We start from the raw sequence: 16,626 nt of genomic DNA, 5'->3' as shown, positions 1-16,626 counted from the left end.
TATATTTGTGACAGAACACCTGTCATCGTAATTGGGTGATTCTGTCAGGGACCCGCTTCCTAGCCACTGGGACACAGGACCAAGGTATTATAGCCGGGCATTGCTCCCAACACTAGATGAGATTAGGTCAGCTGCCAAACTGGAACTACTTTATTGAACAACAACACAGGTTTTTATATACTTCAGAAATAGGGGCAGTCCCCACACTAAAGCAAATATTAAACATTGAGATAAACATCCCATGCTGATTAGGTAAGAGCTTGATCACATTATCCTAAACAGTGTAAACGGTAAACATTAACGCTAACAGTGATCTAATTAACAGTAAACTAATCAACAGCTAAGCACACAAACAATGCTTTGATTAATCAGGGAGCCCATGGCAGACAAACTGGTAACAAACCCACCCCTCAATACACAAAGTATCTTTCCATTCACTCCAGAAGGGAAGTCTTTATGCAGAGAATTAATCAAAGCCTTGCTCTCAGCTTTCATTACCTTAGTATGCAACATCACAGACTGATCCGCTCTCTCCATGTGTTTAGAGTCTGAACCAAGCTCTTTTCCATGCTCTGCTTGGATGAAACAGATAAAATCCCTGGTCTCCTCCATGGGCCATAATCAGTGGGTAGAAATCTATCACCTAGTCCCCTCCAAAAGCCCCTGTTCTGGTTGGGTCTGTCACAATACTGATGATCCAAATTTTTATGACTGACTTTTGGTTAATTATCCCTAGAGTAACTAAACATTCAGCAGAAGTAGAGCTGGGACTGGCTGATCCTCAATCAACAACCTGCTTTTTGACTTAACCTCATGCGACATCATGGGATGTCGGGATCTTGGGGTTTCTGCAGGTATGGTACCTTTACCAACCATTTATGAGTTGAAACTGGAATGTTGAGACTGAAAAAGGAGAAGTGAACCAATTTTTTAATGGTAAACCTGCTTTAACAGCAATAAAGATGATTCACTTCATTGATTATTTTTAAGTAAAAAAATTATTCTGAACTAATCTACACAAACTATCTGTATTTTTTGTAACTTAACTGGGCATCTCTGAGACTTAATGGAAATTTTAATGTTTCCAGACCTTCATTATGGAACTCATATTCTGTGTGTTTTAATGGAGAAAATTAGGATATCTCCTCCTCAAAAAACTACACTCCCTTGGCCTCAGAGATTCTGCTCTCTCCTGGCTCTCATCCTACCTGTCACAACGCTCTTTCAGCGTTACCTATAATGCTACCACCTCCCCCTCACTCCCCCTCTCTGTTGGGGTCCCTCAAGGCTCCGTCCTCGGGCCCCTTCTCTTCTCCATCTACACCTCCTCACTTGGCCAACTCATACACTCTCACGGCTTCAACTACCACCTATATGCCGGCGACACACAAATCTATCTCTCAACCCCCCACCTCACCACCTCAGTCTCCGCCCGAATCACACACCTACTGAGCGACATATCTGACTGGATGTCGCTCCACTTCCTTAAACTGAACCTCTCCAAAACCGAGTTTCTTGTCTTCCCCCCAGCCCGGACACCACCCCCCACTGACTTCTCCATCACATCCAACAACGCCACCATCAAACCCACCCCGCAGGCCAGAGTACTTGGTGTCATTCTGGACTCCAACCTATCCTTCCAGCCCCAAGTCCAATCTTTAACAAACTCGTGCAGACTCCACCTCCGCAACATCGCCAAAATACGCACGTTCCTAACCCCAGAAAACACTAAACAGCTCATCCACTCCCTCATCATATCACGACTCGACTACTGCAACTCCCTCCTCACTGGCCTGCCTTGCGGATGGCTATTCCGCTTCAGTCAATCCTGAATACGGCTGCCAGACTGTCAGGAATGGACTTGCCAATAGTGGTGGGACTCACCTGCCTTGTGGGCTGCAGTACCAGGGCTGGCCAGCGGGTGCTCTCAACAACCAGAGGTTCACTTCGGCAATTAGCTATCACCTGGGGCTGATTGCAGGTGGTGTATTTAAGGGATGGCCAGACCTGCAGTCTGTGCCTTGGTGTGTGTTTTTCCATGGGCCCCTGTATCTTGTAACCTGCATTCCTGTTCCTGTTTTTGCCTGACTTGTTGCCGACCCTGCCTGATCCTGACCTCTGCTGACTTCTCCTGTTTGATCCCTGGCTTGTGACCCTCTCCGCCTGCTCCTCCTGTACCTACCTGCCCGATAGTTATCGACCCGGCCTGCCTGACTACGTTGTGCTCTATATGTGTATGTACCTGTGTATCTATATCAGTTTAGGTTTGGGTTTGTTTCACCTTGTTGTATGTATTTGTGTTAGCTTGGGGTTTGGTGCACTGCTTTTATATTTGTATTCTTAGTCTCAATAAATTATATTATTTACTATATCTTAAGCCTACGTTTCCCTGTGTCAGTCCACACACTTCTGGTCGCACCCGCATCCCTGACAGACTCATTCACCTTTCCAACCGCTCCGTTTCCGCCACCCCCCTCTGCCAATCCCTCCACTGGCTTCCGATTGCGCAACGGATCAAATTCAAAATCCTAACACTGACGTACAAAGCTGTCCACCATACTGCCCCGAACTACATCACTGACCTAATATCCAAGTACCGCCCAGCACGCACACTCCGCTCCTCACAAGACCTCCTCTCTAGTTCCCTGGTCTCCTCCTCCCAGGCCCGCCTCCAGGACTTCTCCAGGGTGTCACCCATCCTCTGAAACTCCCTGCCCCAAACCATCAGATTATCACCTACTCTCCTCTCCTTTAGGCGCATCCTGAAAACCCATCTCTTCAGGGAAGCCTACCCCACCCCCTGCTAACTTGCCGACCTCCTCCACTTTTCCTACCACTCCATCCCCCACAGTTATCTCCTCCTGTACCACTATCCCCTCCCTCCTAGATTATAAGCTCGAAAGAGCAGGGCCCTTAATCTCCTCATGTTTTGCATTGTATTGGTATTGTTCTGTCACATGTTCTGTCTCCCTTTGTAATGTACAGCGCTGAGCGAACTATTGGCGCTTTATAAATACTGTATAATAATAATAATAATAATAAGTTAATAACATTTCAATTATACAACTATACAAGATGCTGCTGGTGAAAAAACACTTTGTGACGATCCAGAAGCGGTAGAAAAAGTGTTTCTGGAATGAGAACTCTGGAGGGAAAAGCTACTTGTACTTTCATTATGGTCTCATCATTAAATTACATAAAGTATTTTTTAAGTCTTTTGGGTACCTCTGGCATGCAATGATGTGTTTGTCATCCTTGTAGCATTAAGAAAAGAATATTGTACTATGGAAATGTTTCTAAATTACAGATGTTGGTTTCACCATTTTACTGAGATGAGGAAAATAGAAAACAATTTACTGGCCAGACTATAGGTAAACATTATGTGGTGATGGTGGACAACATTTTTAGGAACCATTTAAAGGTTGTAAAGATACAAATTTTTCAGACAAATTTAGCCTTGTGCCTGTCAATTAAGGCCTGAGAGATCAGGCACTATTATCTACGGTATCCCAACAATCACCCAACTGTAGGAGGTACAAGATAGCGTTCACAAGCAAACTAAACTGGAGTCTATCTTCTGCAGTTACTCATAGTGGCAGAAATGCATATTTCTCTTGTTTGAGTACTGCATGGAGAAGTACAGTGTTACTTGAATTGTATTCCAGGATTTGCTTGGCTTCAGCTGAGAGACCTTGCAATAATTTAAGACTTTGAGTAAAGTCACAGAAATATATTCCTTATGGTCTTCATGTTATATAGTTTGAATGCCATGTCATAGATATATTAGTTATCACTGTAAAAGAGCATAGAAACACAGAAAAGTGACGGCAGAAAAAGACCGCTTGGTCCATTGAGTCTGCCCTTTATTTTATTGTTTTGATTTTTTTTTTGTTTCTTTTTCTTCTTTTTTTTGAGAGGGGGAGGAGTTGGGTTTCTTTTTAATTTTTTTCCAGAAAAAAAAACAGCTTAGGAAGAAAAAGTGGAAGAAAACTGTTTTTTTTCATAATTTTTTCTGTTTTTCCAGGCCTTCCCATCTCTAGTTGAGGGCAGAGGTGCTTTTCCTGACCTTCCACTTCTGTAACAATAATATTAAACTAACCTTTGTCTGATCACCACAAACCTAAAACATTAATTAATTTTTCAAATTCAAAGCAATGTCACCCATCCATCCATGTCTCCATGCTTAATTTTGCTGAGAAATAACTTTGAAAAATGCCTTTTAGCATTTCTATCTGTGGCCACCTTGAGTAAGGTCGGATGATTCGTGTAGTATTTACTCCATGGAATTCAACAGCCCTTAGCTCACATATGAAAGCAGGAGGATGTGCTTAGCTGGGAAACCCCCACCTCCAGATGAAAGAAAAAAAAATGCACATGAAGACTCCTAGGATGTATGACATAATTTTAATCTAGCCAAAAAACAGGAAAAAACTGAAGAAATTCAAAAAGAAAGTTTAAAACAAATAAATATAATATAATCTCCTATTTACTAAGGCTAGAGCATAAAAAATAGGTAATGTTTATTAAGAGAGTTTAGTTGTGCTTTAAGGGCCTGTACAGATAGCTTCAGTTTGAGATATTTTCTAGATCATAGAGCTTGAGCTTGTGTCGAAGAACATTGAACATGAACATGAGCTGGGAATCTGGGATGGCCACACACTGAATGAAATTTGGTCAGCTGAATTTCAGTGTATTGCCAGCCGTACCATCTCCCTCCTCTCCCCTTCTCTTTTGATTTCGTGTTACAATAATGCAACATAATATGAGTGTACCTTGAGTTCACATGTTCTACCTGTTGTATAGTTGAAAAGCAGATTCAGTAAAATTGCTCTCAGGCAACTTCTGTAACTTTGAAAATCTTTCTTTGACTAGAATTGATTGTAGAAGAAAAAGATGATATTTAGGGTAAAGAGGTGCAATTTCACAATAATAGTAGGTTAGAAATACTCTTGTTTTTTTATTCTCTCTGTATTCCCTGAGAAGAAATTTAATCTCACTTCCTGTTCAGGAGACCACATATGTGAGTGCAAATCTCACCAACATGGACCTAGACAGCAACATACCTGAAAGAGGTTATTATAGGTCTATAAAATCTCCAAAATTATAAAACAAGAATAACATTTTGTCTGAAGGTGGGCTTGAATACATCTGTAACATCTCTAAGATGAGGAGAGGTGAGCCAAAGAAAGAAGTATGCAAAGGCAGCTATAGAGGAGTGCTGAGATGAGTCCTCTACTAATAACATCCAGAGAGAGACTTGATAAGCCATTATAGAAAGGCTAAAGTAGAGTCTATTAAAGAACACAGCTATATCCCAATTGCATATGAGGTGATTTGCATTCATGTGCTTCGGTTTCACAGTCTGTGTCTGTCATTTAATCAGATTATGTCTATAAACCGTTGTGAGCAGATGGTGATAGTGATATTCAAATTACAACATTATAGCTATACTATGTTTTATATCTTTTATTTGCATATTGGTTACCAGTAAAACAAAGAGATAAAAAAATTAGACCCTTAGAACGATTTTGAAATAGTAAAGGTATTTGAACACTTGTAAAAAAGGGGGGAATTGAGGTGCACCTTTAACCACTTGACCTACAGAGGATTTACCCCCCTTAATGACCAGGCCTCTTTTTGCTACTCGGCGCTAATTCAATTGATAATTGCGCGGTCATGCAATGCTGCACCCAAACGGAATTTACGTCCTTTTTTTCACACAAATAGAGCTTTCTTTTGGTGGTATTTGATCACCTGCGCGCTTTTTATTTTTCACGCAATAAACAAAAAAAGGCCAAAAATTTTGAAAAAAAAAACGATATTTTTTACTTTCAGCTATAAAAAATATATATCAAAGTTGGTTATAAATTTAGGCCAAAATATATTCTGCTCCATGTTTTTGGTAAAATAAATCCCAATAAGTGTATATCGATTGCTTTGTGTGAAAGTTATAGCGTCTACAAACTATGGTATAGATACTGCAATTTACGCCATTTTTTTGCTATACAGCGCTGCGCTAAACGGACAATTGCGCGGTCATGCAAAACAGTACATAAATTAAATTTCCATCCTTTTTTTTTCCACACAAATAGAGCTTTCTTTTGGTGGTATTTGATCGCCTGTGCGGTTTTTATTTTTTGCGCTATAAAAAAAAAAGGCTGACAACTTTGAGGAAAAAAAACAATATTTTGGACTTATTACTATAAAACATGTCCAGTAAAAAAAATGTAAAAATCTAATTTAGTCATAAATTTCTGCCAAAATGCATTCTGCGACATGTCTTTGCTAAAAAAAAAAAACCCAATACGTGTAAATTAATTGGTTTACGTGAAAGTTATAGCGTTTACAAATGGCGGGATACTGGGATTTTTAGGTTTTTTTTATACTAATAATGGCGGTGATCAGCCACTTATGGCGGCGAACAGCGACTTATGGCGGGACTGCGGCGGACATTCTGACATTGGGGGATAATGACTTGGGGTCACTGACATCCCCAGTGACACCAATACAGTGATCAGTGCAAAAAAAAAAACACTGACACTGTACTAATGGCACTGGGGAGGAAGGGGTTAAGTTTATTATTCAGGGAAAGGGTTAACTGTGTGAGGGGAGTGTTTTACTAGGGGGCGGGGGTGTGTACTGCAGGGGACACACTGATTGGGAGAGAGAAACTCTTCTGTCCTGATCAGCGTGTCCAAAAGCTGTCAGGGAACTGACAGAAAGCACAGCTACTGCAGCTGTGCTCTCTGTCAGCATTTGCCGGGACATAGCCGGTAACGACCGGCTGTGACCCGGCGACTGACATCCGTGGCTGTGATCGGCGGGACAGGTAGGGCGGCGGCGCGCCTCTCATGCGCCCCCTACCTGTTTTAAAAACACACGTTTTAAAACGTGCTTTTGCCCAGCCGTGCCACCCTGCCGCCGTATTTTTACAGTGGCTGGGCGGCATATGGTTAACATAGTGAGATAAATATAATAGGGCTGAATTACTAAGTAAAATATATCCAGAACTTACCCCTACATGACAGCAATATATATAATTAATGAAATAATGCACATATTAAATACAATGAATTCACTAAGGTGCTATAAAAAGTGCCACATATATCAATTCAGTCCATCTTGCAAGGTGCATTTAATCAATAAATATAGTCTATAATATAAAGTGTAATACAGATAAAAGATGTGTGCAGCACCAAGAATAGTGCAATACAATTTGGCAATATTTCAAGTAAATACATATCAATACATCTAAGTGTAATGATCAAATTATTCAATAAAGTTCATGTGCAGGGGTGGACTGACAACTCATGGGGCCCCCGGGCAATAGGGGATCATGGGGCCCCTGTGTCTTTGCCAAAAAAGCCTATGAAAAAAATACCAGGGGCATCTCATGGGGCCCCCTACTGACCCCGGGCCCTCGGGCAGTGCCCGAGTTTCCAAATGGTCAGTCTGCCCCTGTTCATGTGTTAAAATCGTGTTTTCCACCACAGTGTCAGATCAGTATGTGCACACCACACCCTTGAGTGATTGCTCACTCACTAGGAAGATGTGCTGCAAGATCTACATCACAAAACAATTAGGTAATCACATCCAGGGTACAGATAAACAAATGTGCAGCCCAAAAAAAGTGCAATACAATTAAGCAATATTCCAATGACAGACTGTATATATCAAACATAAATGCAATGATCAAATAAATCAAAGTTCATGTGCTAAAATTGTGTCTTCCACCATGTGTCCGATCAGTATCCAACCTTCAGATTTGTTTTATCTGTACTGCATGTTAGGTTTGGTGTATACGCCTATTTGGTTGCTAGGTGCCTGACTCCAATAATTGCTGACTTTTTTACTTTTTCTTAGCATAATATAAAGTTTAATTAATCCACACTTCATCCACCATGTGGCTGTTCCCCAAAAAAAACATCTTGAATGTGATCCAAGCGTTATACATCACACAACGTCCTGTCAGTGCTTCATTCTTAAAGCTTAGCTCCAGGTTTCTTGTGAATTCAAATTTTGTTTGGACTGAGCTGGTCCAAATTAATTACTTGCTTCACTAACAGAACAGAATCAAGGACATTCTTGATTTCAAGATCTTTAGGAACAAATTACAATATCTGGTTCAGATTCAGAGTAATATATTAATCCCAACAGGGAAATTATTCTGGGAAGGACAAGCCAAGAGCAAATTCTTGGGACTTCCAGGGGTTGTCCTGGATGGAGGGGAGTACTATCAGGATCCAGATTTGAGCCCAGACATTGATTGAATCTGGCAGTAGCTCTTCTTACTCTGCCACTTGAAATTTTGTCCAGCTCCCTGCCTGAATCCTTGGACAACCTTACTTGATATCATGTTGAACTTTGAACTCCTTGCTCCTCCTATGAACCTTCCATTTGAAGAGGTTATAAAGGCTGAAGGATGTTTTACCTTCATGCATTCTATGCATGAAGGTAAAAAACCTTCTGTGTGCAGCAGGCCCCCCTAATACTTACCTGAGCCCCATCATAATGCAGCGATGTGCATGAGATCCTTTGCTCTCCCAGGCCTTTCCCTCCTCATTGGGTGAGCGAGCAGTGTGCACCATTGGCTCCCGTTGCTGTTAATCACAGCCATTGAGATGATTAGTGCTTAGACCCTATGCCCTAGGTAAGCCTGCATCACTTGCTAGGGGATCCACTTGTGTATTTATCCTGCTGCTTATTGTCTGAACCTTTCTAATGCTACAGCTACTGGTCTTCATGCCTGACCGTGACACTAAGATTGTGACGTTATCCACCTGCATCTTCAGCAGCGCTCAGCCTTACTCAATTTTGTTTCGGGAGTGGGACAGGAATTCACATCTTGCTGCATGAACATAGTGTTGTATACTGCATGTAGCTTTTTTCAGTGGGTGCATCTGTTAGTAAAGCAAACAGATAGTTGGACCAGCTTGTTCACTTCTCTCTGAACAAAGCAAAGCAATGTTTCCATGGGATACCTTTTATCCCCTATGTACCTTATACATGATTTTCAAATTGAACACACCATCACTTAATTCACTAAATTAAATCAACTATTGAGTTAAAAGTTCCCTTATTTAGTAAATGTCCCCCTTTGTGTTGCATGATCTCTACCTATATGACCATACAGTGTACAGCTAGATTTGCTACTGGGGCTTGTCATTTCCTATTGTACTCTTGTTTACCTCCTTTTAATTTTGTCTGCTGTGAAATGAACTTTTCCAGCTTTGCCCGCAGAATGATTTCAGCACCATATCTTCCATTTGTACCATCATCCACAAGAATAAAATGGGAATGATTATTATCTAAACAAGATAGATTTCCTTGGTTTTCTTCATCTATCTGGTAATCAGCCCCCTGCATGTGTGAAAACAAAAGCACAATACATTATAAAACATAATTTTAACCACTTGCCTCCAGAGGATTTAGCCCCCTTCCTAACCAGGCCATTTTTTGCTATTCGGCGCTGTGCTGGTAAAAGCAGTCATGCAAGTCTGTACCAAAACAAAACTTATGTCCTTTTTTTTCACACAAATGGAACTTTCTTTTGGTGGTATTTAATCACCTCCTGTTTTTTTTATTATTTGCGCAGTAAACAAAAAAAGACAAAAAATTTGAAAATAAACAGTAATTTCTCATTTCTGTCATAAAAAAATCCAATAAACTCAAATTTCATCATAAATTTAGGCCAAAATGTACTTTGCCACATGTCTTTGGTTACAAAAAATCCCAATAACTGTATATTAATTGGTTTGTGTGAAAGTTATAGCGTCTACAAACTATGGTATGGATACTGGAATTTTACAGCTTTCACTTTCTGACTGCCTATCACATTTCTTGGTGCTAAAATGCCAGGGCAGTACAAACACCCACAAATGACCCCTTTTATCGGAAAGTAGATACCCTAAGCTTTCTTCTGAGAGGCATGTTGAGTCCATGGAAGATTTATTTTTGCCACAAGTTTTTGGAATATGACAAAACATTTTTATTTTTTTTTTTTACACAAAGTTGGCAGCCGTCCTATAGAGTAAGGCCAACTCTGTATGCAAAGAAGGGAAGAAAGGAATAAGAGGTGCCAATCTAAGTGCGGTTGTAAAAGTAATATTTATTATGTAGGATTAAAAACACTCACAGGACAATAAATAAAACAAGCTCATCTGTGGATGTGACCGCTCCTATCCCTCCTGCAGGTACCGCCGATCATGCCAGTCAGCTGGATGGTATAAGCCGTGGGTGCAGTGTGAGGGGAAGTCTTCCCGTAGTCTGGGAGTGTGCTGGAGCCAATCCGTCGGCGTCTATTGACTAGATGAGTCCGCACTGACCAGCGTGGAATGAATCAGCGGAAGTGACATCACCGGAAGAGGTGGAGGGTCTGATGGAAAGAATGCCAGGAACACAGGGAACAGGCTATGCGCTCAGAGCCTCTAGTTCCTCCTACAGGCCACTGCACTTAGATTGGCACTTCCTGTTCCTTTCTTCCCTGAGAGGCATGTTGAGTCAATGGAATACTTTATTTTTTCACACCAAGCTTTCACCCTATATAAATCTGCTGTTTTAATAAACAATTCTTCCCTCCATGCTGCAAAACAAGCCTACTTTGTCACTCTCATCAATAGATTGTCATCCAGTCCTCGTCGTCTCTTCTCTACTTTTAACTCTCTACTTTCTCCACCTCCACCTCCACCCAGCACCTCACTCACTGCTTGCGAGATTGCAAATCATTTCAAAAACAAGATTGGTGCAATTCATAGGGGCATCTCTACTGCAAAAACATCCATCCCACTTAGCAAACCTTATACTAAACCCCCCTCAACACTTTCCTCTTTTGACCTTGCTACTACTGAAGAAGTCACTAAGGTTTTCTCAGAAGCCCATCTATCTACCTGCCCCCTGGGTTCTGTCCACACACAACTACTACGGTCACCCTCTTCTTCTATCCTATGCTCCCTAACTCACATCTTCAATCTCTCCCTCTCTAAAGGTGCCTTCCCCACCCCTCTAAATCATGCACACATCACTCCCATACTTAAAAAGCCCTCTCTTGACCCCACCAACCTGAACAAGTTAAGACCCATCTCCCTGCTTTCATTTACAGTGGGGATCGAAAGTTTGGGCACCCCAGATAAAAATTTGTATTAATGTGCATAAAGAAGCCAAGGAAAGATGGAAAAATCTCCAAAAGGCATCAAATTACAGATTAGACATTCTTATAATATGTCAACAAAAGTTAGATTTTATTTCCATCATTTACACTTTCAAAATAACAGAAAACAAAAAAATGGCGTCTGCAAAAGTTTGAGCACCCTGCAGAATTTATAGCATGCACTGCCCCCTTTGCCAAGCTGAGACCTGCCAGTGTCATGGATTGTTCTCAATCATCGTCTGGGAAGACCAGGTGATGTCAATCTCAAAGGTTTTAAATACCCAGACTCATCTGACCTTGCCCCAACAATCAGCACCATGGGTTCTTCTAAGCAGTTGTCTAGAAAACTGAAACTGAAAATAGTTGACGCTCACAAAGCTGGAGAAGGCTATAAGAAGATAGCAAAGCGTTTTCAGATGTCAATATCCTCTGTTCAGAATGTAATTAAGAAATGGCAGTCATCAGGAACAGTGGAAGTTAAAGCAAGATCTGGAAGACCAAGAAAAATATCAGACAGAACAGCTCGCAGGATTGTGAGAAAAACAATTCAAAACCCACGTTTGACTGCACGATCCCTCCAGAAAGATCTGGCAGACACTGGAGTTGTGGTACACTATTCCACTATAAAGAGATACTTGTGCAAATATGGTCTTCATGGAAGAGTCATCAGAAGAAAACCTCTTCTACGTCCTCACCACAAAAATCATCGTTTGAACTTTGCAAATGAACATATAGACAAGCCTGATGCATTTTGGAAACAAGTTCTGTGGACCGATGAGGTTAAAATTGAACTTTTTGGCCGGAATGAGCAAAGGTACGTTTGGAGAAGAAGGGGCACAGAATTTAATGAAAAGAACCTCTGTCCAACTGTTAAGCATGGGGTTGGATCAATCATGCTTTGGGGTTGTGTTGCAGCCAGCGGCACAGGGAACATCTCACGAGTAGAAGGAAAAATGGATTCAATAAAATTTCAGCAAATTTTGGATGGTAACTTGATGCCATCTGTGAAAAAGCTGAAGTTAAAGAGAGGATGGCTTCTACAAATGGATAATGATCCTAAACACACCTCGAAATCCACGGGGGATTACATCAAGAGGCGTAAACTGAAGGTTTTGCCATGGCCTTCACAATCTCCTGACCTCAACATAATTGAAAATCTATGGATAGACCTTAAAAGAGCAGTGCGTGACAGACAGCCCAGAAATCTCAGAGAACTGGAAGACTTTTGTAAGGAAGAATGGGCAAAGATACCTCAAACAAGAATTGAAAGACTCTTGGCTGGCTACAAAAAGCGTTTACAAGCTGTGATACTTGCCAAAGGGGGCAGTACAAGGGTGCCCAAACTTTTGCAGACGCCATTTTTTTGTTTTCTGTTATTTTGAAAGTGTAAATGATGGAAATAAAATCTAACTTTTGTTGACATATAAGAATGTCTAATCTGTAATTTGATGCCTTTTGGAGATTTTTCCATCTTTCCTTGGCTTCTTTATGCACATTAATACAAATTTTTAGCTGGGATGCCCAAACTTTCGATCCCCACTGTACCTCTAAACTCTTAGAACGCTTAGTCTACAATCACCTGAGCTCTTACCTTGACAACAACCTTCTTGACCCTTTACAGTCTGGCTTTCGCTCACTCCACTCTACTGAAACTGCCCTACTAAAACTCACTAATGATCTACTAACTGCTAAAACCAATGGCCACTGCTCCGTACTCTTACTACTTGACCTCTCTGCGGCTTTTGATACTGTTGACCATCCCCTTCTCAAAAAACTCCACTCTCTTGGTCTGCGAGACTCTGCTCCCTCCTGGTTCTCCTCCTACCTATCGCAGCGCTCCTTCAGCGTTATCTATAACTCTGTCTCCTCCGCTCCACTCCCTCTTTCTGTAGGGGTCCCTCAAGGTTCTGTCCTTGTACCCCTTCTCTTCTCCATCTACACCTCCTCCCTTGGTCACTTGATAAACTCCCATGGCTTTAAGTACCGTTTCTATGCTGATGACACACAAATCTATCTTTCTACTCCTCGCCTCACCCCTTCAGTCTCCTCTCGCATTACTAACCTACTAAGTGACATATCAGCATGGATGTCACTCCACTTCCTCAAACTCAATCTTTCCAAAACTGAGCTCTTAGCATTTCCTCCAGCACATTCCCCCTCCCCTGACATCTCCTTTAAGACCAATAATACAACCATCAGTCCCTTCCCTCATGCCAGGGTACTAGGTGTAATCCAAGACTCCCATCTGTCTTTTCAGCAACAAATACAATCGCTGTCCAAATCATGTAGACTTCACCTCTGCAACATCTCCAAGATATGGTCATTTTTAACCTCGGAATCTACTAAGCAACTCATTCACTCCCTGGTTATCTCTCTCCTTGACTATTGTAACTCCCTCCTCATTGGCCTACCTCATTGCAGGCTATCCCCTCTTCAGTCTGTCATGAATGCTGCTGCCAGACTCATCCACCTTACTAACCATTCCGTATCTGCCACCCATCTCTGCCAATCCCTCCACTGGCTTCCCATTGCCCAACGGATAAAATTCAAAACATTAACAATAACATATAAAGCCATTTATAACTCTGCCCCAAATTACATCACCAATCTTGTCTCCAAATATCACCCAAACCATACTCTCTGCTCCTCGCAAGGCCTCCTGCTCTCTAGCTCCCTTGTCTCCTCCTCCCATGCTCGTCTGCAGGACTTCTCCAGAGCTTCCCCATCCTCTGGAACTCTCTGCTCCAATTTATCAGACAATCGCCTACTCTGCTCACTTTTAGGCGATCTCTGAAAACCTCTCTCTTCAGGGAAGCCTATCCTGCCCTCAGCTAATGATGGAATCTTCTACTCCTACCAGTCCATCCCCCACAGTTACTACCTTTTGTACCACTAGCCCCTTACCGCTTAGATTGTAAGCTCCAAGGAGCAGGGCCCTCCTAACCCTCTTGAATTGACCTGCATTGTTGCTGTATTGTCTCCCGTTATATTGTAAAGCGCTGAGCAAACTGTTGGCGCTATATAAATCCTGTAATAATAATAATAATAATTTTTTACCACAAGTTTTTGGAAAATGACAAAAAAAAATGTTTTCTTCAAACAAAGTTGTCATTTAAATGATATATTGCTTACATATGCCATGGGTATATGTGTAATTACACCAATTACAAAATACAATCTGCTACTTCTACCGATTATGGGGATACCACATGTGTAAGACTTTTTGTAAGCCTAGCCACATACAGGAGCCCGAAATCCAATGACTACTTTGAAAGCCTGAAGGTGCATAACTTCCTCATTGCAAATCTTCACTACCTATCACAGTTTCAGAGGCCCTTGAATGCCAGGATAGCACCAAACCCCCCCCAAATGACCCCTTTTTTTAAATGTAGACACCCCAAGGAATTTATTAAGAGGCATAGTGAGTATTGTGGTGGTCTATTTTTTTTCTCACAATGTTTTGAAAATAAAAAAAGAAAAGAAAAAATATGTTTTCGTTTTCTTTCTGCATTTCCCAAAAACTTGTGGCAGCAAACGAGATCTGCAAAATACCCACCATGCTTCTTATCAAATTCCTTGGAGTGTCTACTTTACAAAAAGGGGTCATTTGGGGGGTTTTGTTGTATTCTGGCATTTTAAGGCCACCGAAACTATGATAGGTAGTCTGGAAGTGTAACGAGGAAATTAAGCCCTTTAAAATCCTGAAGGTGCTTGTTGGATTTTGGGGTCCTGTACGTGACAAGACTGCCAAAAAGTCTCTCACATGTGGTATCCCCATACTCGGAAGAAGTAGCAAAATGTATTTTGGGGAGTAATTCCACATAAACCCATGGCATGTGTGAGCAATATATTGTTTAAGTGACAACTTTGTGTAAAAAAAAATAATTTTTTTATCATTTTCCAAAAACTTGTGGTAAAAAAATAAATTCTTCTACTGCCCTCGATTGTGGCAATACCTCAAATGCATGGTGCAACCGCTGTTTACATACCAACACAGAGCACATGCTTGTGCCCATGGGGGGTGAGGGTGCTTTCATTTTTTTTAATTCATTTTGATTTTTTAATTATTTTTACACTATCCCTTTCATTTTTTTAAAATCACGTTTATTGTTATCATAGGGAATGTAAATATCCCCTGTGACAGCAATAGGCAGTGACAGTTACTCTTTTCTGAGAAATCTGGGGTCTATTAGGCTCTAGATATCTCCTCTGCCCTTACATCATCTGATTTCACCAGGATCAGTGTGATGAAATGCTTTTCCAATTTAAAAACAGTGCTGCTTATATCCGGCGAAACTGAAGTAATGACATGTTCGTAACGTCTTGTCTCCTAAACTATCTGCAGCTGCAGGCATCATCCTGGTATAACCACTCAAAGTCCAGTGATGCACCAGTACGTTGCTGGTCCTTGTTGGGTATATAAGCTATGTTTTTTTTTTTTATTTATGCAGTCTGTGGACTGAATGAAAAAAAGAGAAGAAATCTCTTCCAGAAAAAGAGTGTTGGTATGCCCACCATTAGAATATACCACCTTGCATCCACCCACTTCTAATGGTAGGCACACATATGAAGAAATCTCTACCAAAAAAAGTTTTTAAAATATATGCCGAAGCATAGGTGCGATCCACCCACTGGCCACAGCCAGGACCCCATGCGTGGGCGTATATACTCTTTTTTAACTGCGAATGAAAAATTTAATCCCACAGCGCTGCACACACTTATGTATATTCTGAGAGCAAGACCCCCCTCCCTATTGCTGTCAGAATAAACAGATCGATGCTGCAGCTGAATAGAATTCCTGCAAAGAAAACAGCAATGGTAAACAATAAAACAGTAACTCAATGAAACAACTTTTTCATTGAAATATATGCCAAAAAATATTATTTAATATATATGCCGAAGCATAGGATCAATCCACCTACTGGCCACACCAGGCCCCCATGCTTGGGCGTGTATGTTCTTTTTTAACTGCAGATGAAAAATCTTGTCCAACAGCGCTGCACACACTTACGCATATTCTGAGAGCAACACCCTGTTGCTGTCAGAATAAACAGATCAGTGTTGCAGCTGAATGGCATTCCTGCAAAAAAACCCAGCAATGGTTAACAATAAAACAGTAACAATAAAATAGTAACTCAATAAAACATTAACAATAAAAAACTAACTAAATAAAATGACAACTATTTTTTTTTTTTACTTTTTTATATTTTATGGGTTTTTTTACTGTTAATTTTTTTACCCAACATCCAGATGGTAGTGTCTCTCAAAATGCGATAGAGAGTTCCTGACTACCTAACATCTTTTGAGACCCTGTGTATATATGTGCTCTAGACTGTGCCATGTTGTACCCTATACTAATAGTGACAGAAGCAGTCCTTGAAGCAGATACCAGGTTGGCCAGGACAGGAGGGACAAAAAAGTGAGTGTTACACCTAATTCCGTGTCTGCTATTGACACTACATTTTTTTTGGGTTGTCTTT

The 16,626-nt window shown here is 41.0% G+C and overlaps 1 protein-coding gene across 5 annotated transcripts in view; it reads right to left on the bottom strand.

The window, feature by feature from the left end:
• TRPM2 (transient receptor potential cation channel subfamily M member 2) overlaps window positions 1-16,626 on the bottom strand; it is a 211,715-nt gene that overhangs the window by 141,803 nt on the left and 53,286 nt on the right. For all 5 annotated transcript variants that reach the window (XR_016311706.1, XM_089670093.1, XM_089670113.1 and 2 more), the window contains one exon: window positions 9,189-9,360. Coding sequence is in view for 4 of the 5 variants with exons in the window: in XM_089670093.1 (XP_089526219.1) it covers window positions 9,189-9,360 (172 nt within the window). In the remaining variant the exon portion in view is untranslated. The remainder of the gene's footprint in view (window positions 1-9,188; window positions 9,361-16,626) is intronic.

Source organism: Staurois parvus, unplaced genomic scaffold, assembly GCF_062004578.1.
Source record: "Staurois parvus isolate SC_StPar_1 unplaced genomic scaffold, SC_StPar_1.0 ptg000011l, whole genome shotgun sequence".
NCBI lineage: Eukaryota > Metazoa > Chordata > Amphibia > Anura > Ranidae > Staurois > Staurois parvus.
Note: the sequence above shows the minus strand (reverse complement) of the source record. Positions and strands in the feature narration are given on the sequence as shown.